The sequence below is a fragment of the Zonotrichia albicollis genome, chromosome 3 (assembly GCF_047830755.1).
Source record: "Zonotrichia albicollis isolate bZonAlb1 chromosome 3, bZonAlb1.hap1, whole genome shotgun sequence".
In the NCBI taxonomy this organism is placed as follows: domain Eukaryota; kingdom Metazoa; phylum Chordata; class Aves; order Passeriformes; family Passerellidae; genus Zonotrichia; species Zonotrichia albicollis.
The window spans coordinates 112,219,606-112,235,106 of NC_133821.1; the positions used below are offsets into that span (position 1 = coordinate 112,219,606).

Genomic DNA, 15,501 nt, shown 5'->3' on the forward strand with positions numbered 1-15,501 from the left:
TGCTCACTTTATAGGGGCTGGCAGGCCCCCCACCTTCACAAAAATTGTCCATTACAAAGCCCCTACCCATCTTGTACAGCACATGATCAGACCTACAGAATAAGGAAAATCTAATCAGTCAGTGTGTGTGCTGTAAGTCTGCATTTCACAGAAATGGTGATTAGCGAGCACGTAAGTGCAAGCATCAGGGAAATACTAAGAAGAGTTAATGAGAGAAGGATGCCACAGAGCAGCTTGTGAAGGATGAAGTGTATTGGCAGAAGCAATACAGTTAGTTCCACATCTGCTGCTCCCCTACACTGAAGAAATCTAAACAGGGTTACCCAACTGAGTGGGAAGAACACTCCCTTTCACTTAGGGAAAAGGAGATGGGCATGAAATGAATTATCCTAGGTGGATACAATTGGCCTTATGGTTCAAGGCTCTGAGACACCTTTTAGAAGGTTCCTTTTCTTAATATACCTTTTCTCACATGCTTTCAGTTTTCAACTATAACTCTGTTACATTGAATCCAATGACAGAAACAAAAAGAGTGATTTGAAAGCAGTGCATACATGTCAGTTAAAAGACTGGTCTAAAAATTTAATGAAGTAATTTGACTTTTTTTTTTCCACTTAGCCTGAATTACCTACAACAGTTTGTGATGGGTCAGGCTTACTTTTTTTCTGGCTAGTTGTATCTTTCCCTGCTGAAAAGCGTTGTGTATGTCCATATAAACAAATACACTATATACATTATGTATATTATTTTAATATTATCAATATGCAATATATACTACATATATTTTTATACATTTTATTTATATTTATTTTTGAGATGTACAACAAAAAAAAGAAACTCCATGTATCTCTTCTATTTGATTCCACATGGTAAATTCAGCTCATAAGTCAATATAAACGCATACTACTTCCCTGCAGAAAAATTCATTACTATTTTCATGTTTCATCCTGGGAACTGGTACATGTACTTCCAATTAATACACTAAAGAAATCATTATTTTTTAATGCTGTTGTATTTTTAAATAATATTTCTAATAACTGAAGAAACTCACAGAAACGAGTATACTGCCCCATGTGGTATTTTACATTGAGCCATGAATGTCACAATATTTGGGTTTTAGCTGAAAAGTGGAATAAATTCCAAGAATTAGATGTTCTTTAGAAGTCCCACTGATGACTGGAAAAAAATAATAAAAAAAAATAAAATCAGTGTTGTGCACCAAGAGGAAGAGTTTACCAGGCAATCTAAACCTCAATTATGTAATGGAAAGCTGTGAGACCACCAAGTATGTAAATTTTATTACTGGCGAAAATAGTTTGATAAATGATTATGCAGTCAAGGTTTCATAACAATTTATCAGTGACTTGTTGCCTGCTTAGGCAGAAGGTTAAACTTGAGAAGAGGACATGGATGCAGTGAATATTTACCTAGGATACAGGGAAAACAGAAGAGCTGATCCTCCATTAAAGCAGCTCAGGCTCTTGGATGGCACATGAAAGGAGCAACCATCAGAAACAATGACAGATCCAATACAAATTGGTTTCCCATATGTGAAAACTCAGTGTGCTTTTCCTACTTAATCTGGAAAAAGTATATTACTCATAGCAAAAACCCCTTTATAATCGACAGAATGCAGGTTGTGGTGGAGTCCATTTACATATAATTTTCTTCCCTTAAATTTATTCTTTAAAGGAGTAAGTCTTAGATATTGTCAGAACAGTTTAAACACTATATAGTTTCCTTCAGCACCTCGTGCTGGAACTAGGTAACTTAATATCACAGGAGGGAGGCAGTGCCTGAACTTTAGTTTCTTCATGCTCATTCCTTCTTGTCCCCTGCTGCTGGTGCCACACCATATGCTTGGGCAACAGCGCATATTCGGAATTATATGAAGCACAGTTAATGGAATTATTGACACAACAAATCAATAAACAGCAGTTGATCTGTAGCACTGTGTTTATTTGGAAAATGATCTAAAAATAAACACATTCTTTTAGTAAAAGATTCTGTTTCTTTAAATATCTTCTAGGAGAAAAAAGGAAGATATAGGGTAGATGAGACATTTAGAAATAGAGTAAGAACAAGTCTGCTTCTACCTTTATCACAGAAGAGAATTAAGTTTGTCAAAAACCACTTGGTACATGACACAAAACCATTTTAAACTGGAAGTAATACTTAAAGAGGTTCAAAGATTGAGAAGTGTATTAAAATTTATTCTTCTACCTGTAAAATACATACCAGTAAAAAGTTACATTTTACTGTACGACAAAGTGACATGGTGAAGGACAGTGCCACTTGCATGTTTTCCAGATAATGTATTTAGAGTCTTATTTAAAGAATATGAACCATACAAGAACCCTGGAACACGCATTACCTCTGTCTCTGTGTACAAATAGTATCAAATGCTGTACATAAACAAAGATACATGATACTAACTTGTAAGTATGTAGACTATACTGACTGGTAAGTTATGTAGACTAGAAATCATGCAGGAAATAGAGACTGCAGATATGTTAAGAGCTTAAGGATGTATTTTGTCCTAAGGGATGTGACCAAAAATTTCCCCTCCCCCAGTAAAACAAGAAAAATGCATCTCTATTTATTTAGATGCACTATAATTCCCTAACAAATGTTAAAACTTTGGAAAAATTAATTTCAACTTTGCATTAACTCCACAAGTTTTCTATTAACTCAAAAACATACAAATGCAAAGTTTTTCTCTTTATCCATAAAGTTTCCATGTAAGGTAGTTCTGCATGCTGGATACTTAGTGCTTTTATTTCTAAAAAAAACCTTGCTGGATATATAAGACAGCAATAAAATATAATAGCTCCCTGGTTAGCAGACGTAGTATTCTTTAGAGAACTGACTTCATAATTTGCTGTATCTACTGTATGACTGCTCATTTACGATTTTGGAAGGCAGGACAAGCAGTTACAAAAATCCAAAACCAGAAAACCAACAAAACCTGTGCTTCCAAAATGACAACAGGCTTTAAGTTATCTTTAATATCTATATTGCTTTGTTTACTGGTATATTTGCTAATGAAATGGGATGTATGCAAACTGAATGTTTGGATCTCTCAAGCTCCAGATACTACATAAGAGAGAGTGGAAAAAAATGTTCTATTATGTGTTCTAAAAAACACAAAAAAGATTCACATTTTAAAATTCAGTTGCTTCTACTCTCTCTGTCTACCAGAGCTCCAGCAGTACCAATAAAGTATACTAATATTTTCAGTTTTTCACATATGTGAAATGCATGGCAGATGTAGCTTAAATTTTAAAAAAGTGCCAAAAGAAGACATGAACAACAGTTTAGAGCTTCTAAAATTATATTCCTACACTTTCCATCATTCATTCAACCAGCGTCAAATTCCAGCTTCAGTTCCTCTGTGTGTGCTATCCTTTATTAAGTAGGTTGAAGCAAATCGGCCCCGTGCCACAAATGACTGTGGCCAATACCCTGGCAGCACTTTTAGGAAGGAGCTCAGATCTATCTGCCAATTCTTACAGCTATGTTCTTTGACTGGTTAAGTTTATTTGTACTAGTGTCAGCACAACTCTAAATGTTGCTTTTCCTTTCTGGGATTCATACAGCAATGAAGAACCTCCAAATCCTCTCCACTCCCCCATCCCAAAAACCCCTGGAAGCAATCCTACTAATTTGAAGTAAACTAAGTAATTTAGTTTAGATTTAGTTTCCAAGTTTGAACTTAGAATTATGCAAAACACTGTAGAAAAAATATTTCTTCCTGAAAGAAAGTGGTTATTAAAATCAACTTAGATTCTTAATATAGGAGAGTTCTGCTTGAGAAACTCATACAGTTGGTCCCTATCTAGGGTTTCATCTGTTAGAGCTGTATAACACTGTACAGTTTTCATTAAGTGGCTGGTCTATCTGAATTTAGTTCTGTTTTAAGAACTAATTCTCTTTCCAGCTTCTTTAGTACACGTTTATGAAGAATCAAAGTATCATCATACACGTTCCTGAAACTATAGATGCACAGAATGGTTTGGATTCGAAGGGACCTCAAACATCTTCTAGTTCCAATCCCTCATCGTGGGCAGGGACACCTTCCACTAGACCAGGTTACTCAGAACTCCATCCAGCCTGCTCTCGAAAATTATGTTTCCAGAAATTCTTCCTTGGCTCTGAAAATGCAAACAACCCCTCCCTGCATTTTGATAGCTCAAGCCATTCCAAGAAATGCATGCATCTCAAAGATAACAGTTTATCAGGTTATACTTTCATTCTGGTTTATCACATATTGAAAAGCTTTTATGCACTGATAGGATTTTATACATGTCTCGAGAACTGAACTCATTTTAATTAGTGGCAATTAAAAAACATTAACAAAACAACTTTCTGATGCTCTAGTATGAATCAGTTTGTTCTGTTAGAGCAGCCCAGAGAGTGAATTATTGTTTTAGAAACAAGATGTTGGATAATGAGGCACTCAGGGTACAGGACTCCAACATGAGCTCTCTGGGCTGGTGCTGTCTAAAATTACTGGTCTTTGGAAAAAACCAAACCTGAAAACAAACAAGTATTCTGCAACTAGTAAAATACTGGTAACAATCCACTGGGTGAAATGTGAAATTTGCTCTGTTGTATCAGTTTTTTTCTTTTTTTCATATTATCTCATAAATATGGATCTTGCTTTCATCACTGAAACAGGAAGATCTGTGAGGTTTCTTTCCCATGGATTCTTTATGAAGTATGAGTCTCTTTTACAGGATACAAACCGATTCACTGAATGTATCTGCATTTGTAGAAATGAGTGTGAAGTGTCACATTAAGAGTTTAACTAGCTTATTAGCTATCTTCTAACTCACTAGTAAATTTCATCCACATGGAACAGGTGTTGCATCACTTTTGCTATAAATTCACACCCCAGCTGACATTCCAGCTATTTTCTTGTATAAATGAATGAAGAGAATCTTCTATTGGTGTAATTAAACTACATTTAAGTAGTTATTTGAATTAATCCAGAAATCATTTAGACTAAAATCAGAGAAAATACTGGCATGTTTTCATCATGTACTTATTTTTCGCCTTTGTTTTTGAATACCCAGCTTTGCACCTTGATGTATAACTGAAAAACGCTGTGAAATTTGACTGAGTTCAAATGGATTTCTAACTACCACCCTTGGTTTTTGAGAACCAATCCTTCTGTACTCATCTCAGTTATCCAATAATGCTGTTCAGATCTCAAATCACATCTGGTTCTTCTCCAAATTTCTTCCAAGTTTTCAGATTGGTATTCTACAAGTGGGGATGATCTCCCACGACACAGAAACAACAGAGGCAGTAACAGCTCCATGTTCAACAGCAACTCACACAAATCTGCTTTACCTTGTAATGGACATAATCAGACACTGCATCTCACTAACTTTTTAAAAGTTAACTATATAAAGGGAAGCAAAACCCAGTTGCCTTGCTGTATTGTTCATTCTCTTGTTTTGCTCCAGAATTGGAAGGAACGCACGTAGTTCCCAGCACACTACTCAGTTAATGAAATTAATCAACTATTTAGAAAATATCTAAGATAGGTGGATATACTATAAATTCCATCTCCTTAGTTGCTGGGACCTTAAGTAAATTTTCTAAAATAAATATTTATAAAGCTTACCTCTTCATCTCAAAGAAAACATGACCCTAACTCTCTCAGAATTAACTACTACCCAAATAGATTGTTGAAAAGAAACTTCAGTAAACTGCAATATACCAGTAGAGCATTAAACAACAGTTTTCAAATAATTTACATTTCAGACCATCCAAAAGTAACTTGCACCTATGCAAATATGGCATTAGTTTTTTAACTGGTCTGCATCAGGCAGTGACTGGGCAGGGTTGCAGTATGCATGACCAGACATGTACCTTTGGCTGTGCAATCCAAGCACACACACATCATGTGATGGAGAGGTCTCTGTTTTGGTCATGTATGGGACTCTTACCCAGTTACCTGGTGGAGGAAAGCCTGTGGAATTTTCAGGAAAGCGTGGCAGGGAGTAGGCTGCCAGAACAATTAAAAACCAAAGACTATTTTAGCTTAGATGTGGAAACTCCTCTGGGAAGAGGAGTTTTCAACAACCAGAGTGTTGTTCTAGATTCAAATATGAGATTTTAAAACAAGGCTATTAGGGTTTTTATTGTTGACTTGATTTCAGCTACATGAGATTTTATTTTTTCAGTTTCTAATGATTTTTCTATACAATACTAAAAACTAAATTGCCATTTTCACAATCAAAAACTTGCATAGTGAAATAGAGAGCACTTCTGTTGAACAAAAGTTTTGTGTTGTTTTTCCCCCTTCTAGTTTTGAAGATGCTCCTGCTGTGTCACATCAATTTTGATTTGACTCCAACTCTTTCATAATTGTCTCTATGGTTTACTTCATTTTAAGCACTTGAAATAACAAAAAGGCATTCTGAAACTGAAGATGTGTTTGACTGGTGGGAAGTAACACTACAGCTAGTCATGTGCATGGTAGCTAAACCAAAATATGGTATATTCTTGTTTTTATCTCAGTAGAGTTCAGACAAACCCAATGAAAGTGCACTCAAAGATCTCATATTTATTAGCAAGTTCTCTGGGCCTGCAAGTATTCCAGAACTTCAATATCTATTAATAAACCAGTGGCAGAGTGGGACTGCTATCTGCTGACAAGACAGCCTTGATAATACAACAGCAAAGCTATGATTATAAAAGCAGTTGAGTTTCCAGTGTAGATCTCTTAACACTCCATTTTGAAACATTTGAAGTTTGCCAAGCATAAATATGACCATTTTGAGATATTACAGCCACTTAAAATCCTTGAAAACCTCTGAGCCTAAAATGAGGGCACAGAAAATCCTCAGTAAGGATGTGTGTTTTGTTATGACTACAAAGTTGACTATTTGTGCTGAAACTGCATCATGAGTAAGAGGTCAACACCCACAGCTCAGAAAAGCAAGGCCTAAGTAGGATCTCCAATCTATCTGTTTTCTTGTAAAGTAGGTCTTATTTCTTCCTCTGTGCAATGACATTTAGACTTTGTTTAACACTAGGGTATTCCCTTTGGCTCTAAGAACTACTGGGAAGACAGCTACACTCAAAATGCTATGCCAGCTGTGACCAGATTTTTTCATGGAGACAACACTATCAAAGTTGTCACATAAGTTTTGTATCTCTACGAAGATACTGTGTTTAGAATAACAACAACTGCATTAAACAAATTTCTACTTAAGCTTTGTCTCTAGATACATTTTTGTACTGACAGTTCTGTTTCTGTGAGCCCCAGGCACACGTGTGGGACACAGTCAAGCTCTGAGCACTAAACCTTAGAATGGCAGACTCTAGTTACACCAATTACACACTATGCAGCTCCACATCTCCCATATGTAAAGCAGCAATACAATCCTTGCTAACACCTCCCCAAGGGTGTTGTGAGGATTAAAGATTTGTACAGCACTTTATTAATTCAAAGGGCTATGTCTAACACAGCAGATGTGGTACTCACTTCAGTGAGGCATCACTGGGCACCTTTTTACAATGGACAACCCACTTAAACTTTCTTCATTGGGTGAGAAATTATATTTCTCCCAAACATGTGATTTGATCCCCAGCTATTAGTAAGTGTTGCAAAGACAACAAAAAATACCTTCACTTCAGAAGAGTTAAATGCATAAAGGATGGCAGAACAACTAGACTTACAGAAACAAAAATCTTTATGGTTGCCAAATTCACAAAAAGAGATAGAGGCAATCTTTTGAAATATATTGTCTTCTGAAAATTTCCAGTGCCCAGTGCTTGCTATGGTGAAAGCCAAAGTCACCAGAATACTACCTGAATACAGCAGAAGGTGCCCTGGTGCTCCATGGTAGATTTTAAGGTCCCTGAATTAACCCCAGGTGACCCAAGCCCAGTAGGATAATTATGAACAAACCAGTATCTAGCAAAGTACTGTAAAAATGTGCGATGCAGGTTTTTATAGGTTTTACCTATAAAAGCTACTACATAAAACTCCACTTCCATGTAAACTTTTTAAGGAAAACAGGATAATTATTGCTCTAAAAAAAAGATGGTAATCTACAAATAAAAGCACAGGGACTGTTTCAGCAGTCTTGGATGCCTGTTAGGTCCAGACTCTACAGGCTGGCCTCATCAAATTTGTTATGGATTTATATGAAAAAACTTAATTCCTGTAGAGAATTTAGCAGACCACAAAGGAAAAAACAGCAGCAATATTTTTGTGTAATTCTGAGAGTCAAACAACACTGTAGTATATAGAGACTACTGAGCCCGTTATTAAAGCACACAAGCTACCCTAGATGACTGACTTTTACAGGAACCCCTGACAGATGAAAGATACACCTGAAATAATTTCACTATGTGAATTTCACAGAAGAAAAGCTTCCTTCCAATTTTATTATACAATAACTGAATGTCATTTTCTACATAACAGGCACAGGTCACAAATGAAATGTTAAACATCGATAAGTGCAACACCAATAGCCTATGTTAAGAAAAAAACCCCTGTTTATCCTTACAGCTCACAGAGCTGTAAATTTAGCAAATCATTACGAGTGGTATGATCATCACATATACAATGGCTCAGTTTGGTGGCAGAAGGTGAAAGCAGGGGCATAGAGATCTAAAAGAAAGATTAGAATTAACTGTTCTCTCTTGACAACTATGCTGGCCTCCCGTACTAAAGTGAGTGGCAAAATGGGCGGCGAAACTTTTAAAGTCCTGCACAAATCTATCCCATTTAAATAAAACTCCAAAGTAAGGCATCCAGCAGCAGGGCCGGCAGGAGTAAGCTGGCACCTCCGCTCCCAGCCAGACCGCCTTTGTTCGCTGGTGCCAGCCGCCGTAGCATCCACGGGAGCACAGAAGCCCCGCTCAGGTACACCGGCGGGCCGCGGCATCCCGGCGCACCCGCGGAGCCCCCGCGGGCCCGTTCGCAGCGGGGGGCCGGGCAGGAGAACCGCGGGCTCTGCGCGGCGGGGCCAGGCTGGCCGCGCCCGGGGAGCCAGGGGGACGGCGGGACCCTCACTCACCTCTTCCACCTCGATCTCTTTGTAGTCGATTTCTTCGAAGTTGAGGACCGGGGGGGTTTCAATCATTTCAGCGGAGGCGGCAGCGGACATGCCTCCTCTTTCACCGCAGGGAGGAGAGGGGGCCGGGGCTACGCGAGGGTCCGGCACCGGGCAGCCGAGGGCCGGAGCCGGGGCTACGCGGGGCTCGGCGGCGGTTCCGGGCGCAGGTCGGGGCGGGCCTGGCCGAGGCGCCGCCGGGGCCGCATCCGCGGCGGCCTCGGGCCTCAGTGGCGGCGGGCACAGGCCCCGGCGCCGCCGCTGCGCATCCCGCGCCCTCCCGCACCCCCGCGGGGCGCCGCGCCGACTGCCCTAGGCCGCGGCCTCTGCGCAGCTCGGGACCGCCTCGGCCTCGCGTCCCCGGGCGAGAGAAGGCGGCGCCCCGGGGCCGCAGCCGGGCTCCGCCGCCAGCCCCAGCGGCGGCAGCGGGAGAGGGGGCCGCGGCGGGGGTGGGGGAGCCGTTCAGAGCCGCGCCGCGGCCGCCGCCGCTGACATCAGAGCCGCTTCCTGCTGCCCCGGCCGAGGAGGGAGGGACGGAGTGAAAGAGTAAGGAAGGGAGGGAGGGAGCGCCAGGCGGGGGCGGGCGGGGAAGCGCCGGTAGCAGCGCCTCTCGGGCGGCCGCGGCGGGGCCACGGCCTGGCGGCGGCACCGCCCCCGCCCCGCCCCACGCCCCCCGCTGCCGCCAGGGGGAGCAGCCGCGGCCCCTGCCTGGCCCCGCTTCCTGTTCCTGCCGCCTGCCGGAGCCGCGGGCAGCGCCGGGGCCGCGCGTCCCAGCCGGGGCTGCAGGGCTCAGTCCGGCGGGGCTCCCCGCGCTCCAGGCGGCTGCCGGACACAGCCCCATCCCGGGGCTGCGTGTCACCGCCATGCGAGTGCCGGGCGCAAGCCCTTCCCCTGTGTATGTGCTTGTATTTGTGCCGGGCAGGTGGTGTTCTACCGGGTCTTGGGACGAGGGCAGGCCTTGTGCTTTCTCAGCACAGCGGTGCTTTCTCAGCGGAAACCTGTGTGTGGGAGGGTGGCTGTGGAGTCAGGGAGAACGGAGCGGTTGATGTAAACGCATAGTAATAAAGGGATAGGGAATGAACGTATACCTTAACCACTCCAAGGGAGTCTTGACCCACTCCTTGCCAAAGCTGTCTGCTGACCCTGCTTCTGCTTTTGGCTGCAACACCCTCCCCATTAGTGTTTCGGTGGTAAATGTGACAGACTGATGCTTCAGGGCAGTCCATGGTGTGAAATCATTGCTGAGATGAGTGAATAGAGCTGCTGTGTTCCCCTGAAACAGCTGTGCTTCATTTTGATATGTTTAGCCTTCGGGCTATATATAAAAAGTTATGTTATTGTACAATACTATTAATAGTATGTAATTTTAGTAGATCTAGTAAGCTTTCCTAGATCTTCCTCTGCTAGCGTGCTAGTGAATGTCTGTGGCTCACAAGGAAGTCTCATAAATGTAGAGAGATCTGGTTCACAGAGCTAGCCTGAGAAAGCCGCTTAAGCAGTTAACTAGGAAAAAAAATCAAGGATGAATATGGGAAGTCACCTAATCTTACGGTGGCTCAGCTATTGTCAGAAAAGCCAAAGTGAAAGTACCTCTATCTGAGCTGCTGCACTTTGTGACAGGTTGTCTCATAAATGTAGAGAGATCTGGTTCACAGAGCTAGCCTGAGAAAGCCGCTTAAGCAGTTAACTAGGAAAAAAAATCAAGGATGAATATGGGAAGTCACCTAATCTTACGGTGGCTCAGCTATTGTCAGAAAAGCCAAAGTGAAAGTACCTCTATCTGAGCTGCTGCACTTTGTGACAGGTTGCTATTAAGGGTTGCTTGCTCCCCTCCTATATTTTTCTGTCAGCTTTTATAGTTTGTCCAGGATTCTCAGATGTACACCAATCCAGAAATTGCAGCCAAGCAGTCACAGTACATGTTGACTCTGTTGCATGCAAGATGAAACTCGTATGCAGGGCTGGTGGGGTTGGTGCAATTACATTGCCCAAGCAATCTGTGTGTGTGTGGGGAGCAGACTCATATGCTGAATGTGCTTTTTCTGCTGTTGCTGTTTGATTTTCTGATATGGTTTGGTGTAGAAAGATCTAAAGAATCTTCTGTTAGTCCAAGTACCACAAAATCTGGCTAATATCTGCTTCATCCAGCAGTGGCATTATCCAGAGCCCCTACTTTCTCAGCTTGTTTATAGGTTTGGATGTTCATACTGACTCTGACACCCCCTTATACCCAGTGAAGCATTTGAAAGCCACTATTAGTGCTCATCTTAGTCATGCTGTGACACAGTCATAAAGAACCGTGTTTATACCTGGACCTCATAATTTCTCACAGGAAAGTGTATCACTTGTGTAAGCAGCTGCTGCTGCTGTCTCAGCTGCTGGAGTGTGCAATATATTGATTATTGGAATTAGGATTATGGATTTCTGAGGTATTGAGAAAACTGCAAGTCCAATGAAAACCAGACTCCATTCAGTCTGGTTCATACTGGCTTCATACTGCTGCATGAAATGCTTCAGTTCTCTAAACACTTGTAGATCAAGACAAGAAACACCTGAAGTCAACTGAAGCTAAGGATAAAGTGCGAATGAAAAGAAAGGGAGGTGTGAAAATCTATCACTGGATACTTGAAATCCATCATCCTGATATTTAGTTGCAATCATGAGCACGATCTCAGGCCAAAAGCTTAACATTTCATTTCTTTTTTGGGCACATATCCATTGGGAAGGGTGAACTACATTAGTAGTTTTTTTTAGAAAGATGGCCAGGTGGGTGGTTGTGCTTTAGGGGGTGGCAGTTGGTGATCTCTGGTAAATGTAACTGAATATTATTTGGCTTTTTGTTATGTTTCACAGGCCTTTCTTGAGGGTATGTATCAGGCAGATGGCAGTTGCAGTCTTCTGTTTTTCAGTGGAGAGATTTTTCTGTTGCCTTTGTTACGTTTTGTTGATGGGTATTAAGACAGCAGAAGAGAGCATTCCAATTATAGCTGCTTGTAAGGTTCATTTCCTCTCAGAAATTGATGTGGAAATATGTATCTCAAAAATAATGAGCTCTTTCTTTGTGAAGGCAGAGTCATCATCATTATCAAAATGTCACTGGTGTGAAGATCAGGAGGGGTTTTAAGTATGTAGTAATATTGATTTTTTTTTCTTTTTTTCCTGACTGACACAGTCTTAATTAATTAAGATTAGCTATTTTGTGGACAGGGTATTGCTTGTACAGCCGCAAAATATTTATTCAACAGATACAGGAGAAAAAGAAAAAGAAAAGCTGCACCTGCTGTGCTTGTCTTGGAGAAAAATGGCCCTTGTGTTTAGAAGAAACACCTAGAACCTGGGAAGTCCACATTCTGGGTCTCAGCCTCTCTCTAACATTGAAAAGTGGTTGCATTGCCTGGAAGGTTGCTTGAAGACTGTTGGAAAGGTCTGGGTACCATGGCCAGAGTGTGCACAAATATTCCAACCTGAGACAGCTGCTGTGGTGCTTTTTGTCACACCTGTCTTAGAGTGTAGGGCTGTGTTTTTTTCAAAAGAGACAGCAGTAAGTCTGATGCAAAATATAAACAAAGTCCACCTGGATAATTAACAGACCTGAGGTTTAGCCCTCATAGCTGCATATGCTAAAGAAAATTTATCCAATATAATATGGAATTGTACAGCTTATAATTTGGACACATTTTCATGAATACAAACAAAGGCACAGATAGATTATCCTGACTACTCTTTGTCCATCTCCCTTAAAATTACTCTGACAATTTTTAAAGAGGGGTGAATTATTTTCCACTGACTTAATTTAGAAAAAAGCTAAGTGATTTCTTCTTTCAAAAGACTTTAACTCGTCTTGTTTTTTAGTATATGCATTTAAAAAAAATTGGTTAAAATGTCTCACTTTAGGTGATTGAGGATTGAAACTAGAAAACAGTGGTGGAACATATTGAATGGTATCTATAACTGGAATGCCTACAACAAAAAAGGTTCCCTTCTAGATTAAGCGCAGAAATATGTTTCTGCCACATCTGACTCTATTTTGTCCCTGTTAAATATTGTCCTGTAAATATGAAGTTATGTTATTTCAGTTTGTGGGAACCCTCTGTGATTAAAGAGCAGGTTCCTGGTGACTGTAGTATGGAGAACACTATGAAACACACATGTGCCCCACAAATTCACGTCCCAGCTGGGAGGCACCCCAGAGAAGCCTGCTTCTCCTTCCAGTGCAGGTACAGTGGAAATATCTCATGAGGACAAATCACTGTGATGATATTGAGAGACTTCTGTTTCTCTGCATAGCCAAGTTGTTGCCTAATTTGGTCTTCTCATGCAACTCCTTTGGTTTGTACATTAATATTTCCCAAGAGCAGGTTGCAATATTGTGTGTGTGTCAGATTCTACTTTGAATCTCAATGATTTCTTCAATTATGTCCTGCATTAATGGTTGCAGTCTTGGGAACCTTGATGGGAATACCCTTGTGTGTCTTCTGCCAAATACACTGAGATAGCACCCCCAGCGTGCTTCATGTATTTTTATTGATTCTTTTGCAGTCTGGGAAGACTTCCCCATAGTATATAAAATCTTCTAAATAGCTATTAATTCCTTCAGTGGTGGTGTTCTCTATTATTTGTGATAAAATACATCTATTAAAAAAAACCAGACTAAAAAAGCCTTTCAAAATAACTACATGAGCTGCTTTGCTAAATAGCAAACTCAGTTGTATGCAAGGAATTGTATTCACTTTAGTAAAAGGAAAATTTCTGTTGTATAAGTATTACAGAAACTCAAATGATCACATTTGTTTCTGCACTTTATTTTGCCTCCTAGTCTGGGACATGTTAGATCTGCCAGAGTTTTCCAGCAGTCTAAACCACAAGAGAGCCAGGAAAGTCAAATAATGCAGCAACTGTGCAGTAAGGGCTCAGCAAAGGTGAGAGACTACCCAGATTCAGTCCTGTAACCAAACACACACATTTTCTCTGGTGCAGCTATCAGCAGCCGGGCTTGGCTAAGTGGCCAGGGGGAGAAAGATAGCAACAAATTTAGCATGGAGAAGGAGGAGACAGATGGCTGTAGACCGGCTGATCTTGAACTGAGAGGTCTGAAAGATATAGTACATGAAATTGCTGATAGAAGATGTGTTAGGCAGAGGCGTAAATGTAGGTAGCTATAAAGTAGCAAAGGTATTTTAGAAAGATGCAAGAACAGATCCAGACATCTAAGTGTCTTTTGCTCTGCTCTCAGTAGGCTTTAAAATAAAATGTAATGGAGAGAATAATAAAGAGCATGGAGGTAAATGGAATGAAATGTCACATCCTTTTAATCAAAGGTCAATTATCTCGGATTAACAAAAGATCATTTTTGAGATATTCAGTGATATTTTTAGGCAAGGAGAATGGGTCGAACTATTCTATCTTGAATGTATTTGATATATTGTCTTGTGGGAAATTGTTAATTAAGCTGGACATGATAAGAATCATTAGAAGAACTGAAAATGGGTAAAGAAAGTAGGGGAGTGGTTAGGGGACAGTAGAGACTATCAAAAGGGAAGTATTGGAATGAAGTTACTAATAAAATCTTTTCAGGATTGAATTTTGAGAGAAAGCTTCTTAGTAATTTCATTAACAGTGTTGATAAAAGAATTAGGAGTATGACAGTGATTCTGAAGACACAAGTTTAGACAGCATAGTTAATGGAGAGAAGAATAAGAATATCAAATGGGAGAAATTAGATGACTCCAAGGATAAGAGAAATAAAGTGGCTAGTATTTAAAATATTAGAATACACGTTCATAAATTAATTTGAGAACTCATGACGTCTTGTTATCCTGTGAAAGGTTTATGAAGACGAGGTGAAGAAGATTACAACTTGCAGGCTTTAACTGGTTTTAGGACTGTGAGTGTTGTAGGTAATGCACCTAGAAAATGTGCAAGCTTATATATCCCGTTTGACATATCCCATAAAGCTATAAAAGTTTATGCAGACCTCATCTGAAAGGCTCTACTGTTTTGGTACCTGCTTTCCAAGAAAAATGAATTGAGACCTAGCTAGTTGCAGAAAAAAGCTACAAAGATGGTCAAGATAAGAGAGGGCTTACCACAGAAGGGAATATAAAACAACTTGGCATGTTTAATCTTGCGAAGCAAAGACAGAGAGGATATATGTTGCCTCTGTTTAAAGAGATTGGAAAGATAAAGATATTGTGAAGGTAAACAGTACTGATGGGAAATGATATTCAAGTAAAAGGAAACTCCTTTTTGCACAAGAGCCCTGTTAATGCATGCAGATTGGAGACCTGTAAATATTCCTTGCACCTGGGGCAAGTCACTTCACTGGATGGTCCTGATTAATGAAGTAATTTATTTGTCATAACTATCTGTGAAAGCAAAGTATTGTATTAATTTCCTAAGGAGGTATCTTCTAATCATA

The 15,501-nt window shown here is 40.5% G+C and overlaps 1 protein-coding gene and 1 long non-coding RNA gene across 8 annotated transcripts in view; one reads left to right on the plus strand and one right to left on the minus strand.

Annotated features, from left to right (window-relative positions):
* MAP3K7 (mitogen-activated protein kinase kinase kinase 7) overlaps nucleotides 1–9,674 on the minus strand; it is a 48,302-nt gene extending 38,628 nt beyond the window's left edge. For 3 of the 7 annotated variants that reach the window (XM_005483959.4, XM_005483958.4, XM_005483957.4), the window contains exon 1: nucleotides 9,048–9,674. In XM_005483959.4, the coding sequence (XP_005484016.1) occupies nucleotides 9,048–9,137 (90 nt within the window). In that variant the 5' untranslated portion in view covers nucleotides 9,138–9,674. The remainder of the gene's footprint in view (nucleotides 1–9,047) is intronic. The other 4 variants (XM_005483960.4, XM_005483962.4, XM_005483961.4 and 1 more) reach the window with 4 other exon arrangements.
* Nucleotides 8,608–15,501, plus strand: part of LOC113458865 (uncharacterized) — a 152,336-nt gene continuing 145,442 nt past the window's right edge. The window contains exon 1 of the long non-coding RNA XR_003379531.2: nucleotides 8,608–8,893. This is a non-coding gene — a long non-coding RNA (uncharacterized LOC113458865). The remainder of the gene's footprint in view (nucleotides 8,894–15,501) is intronic.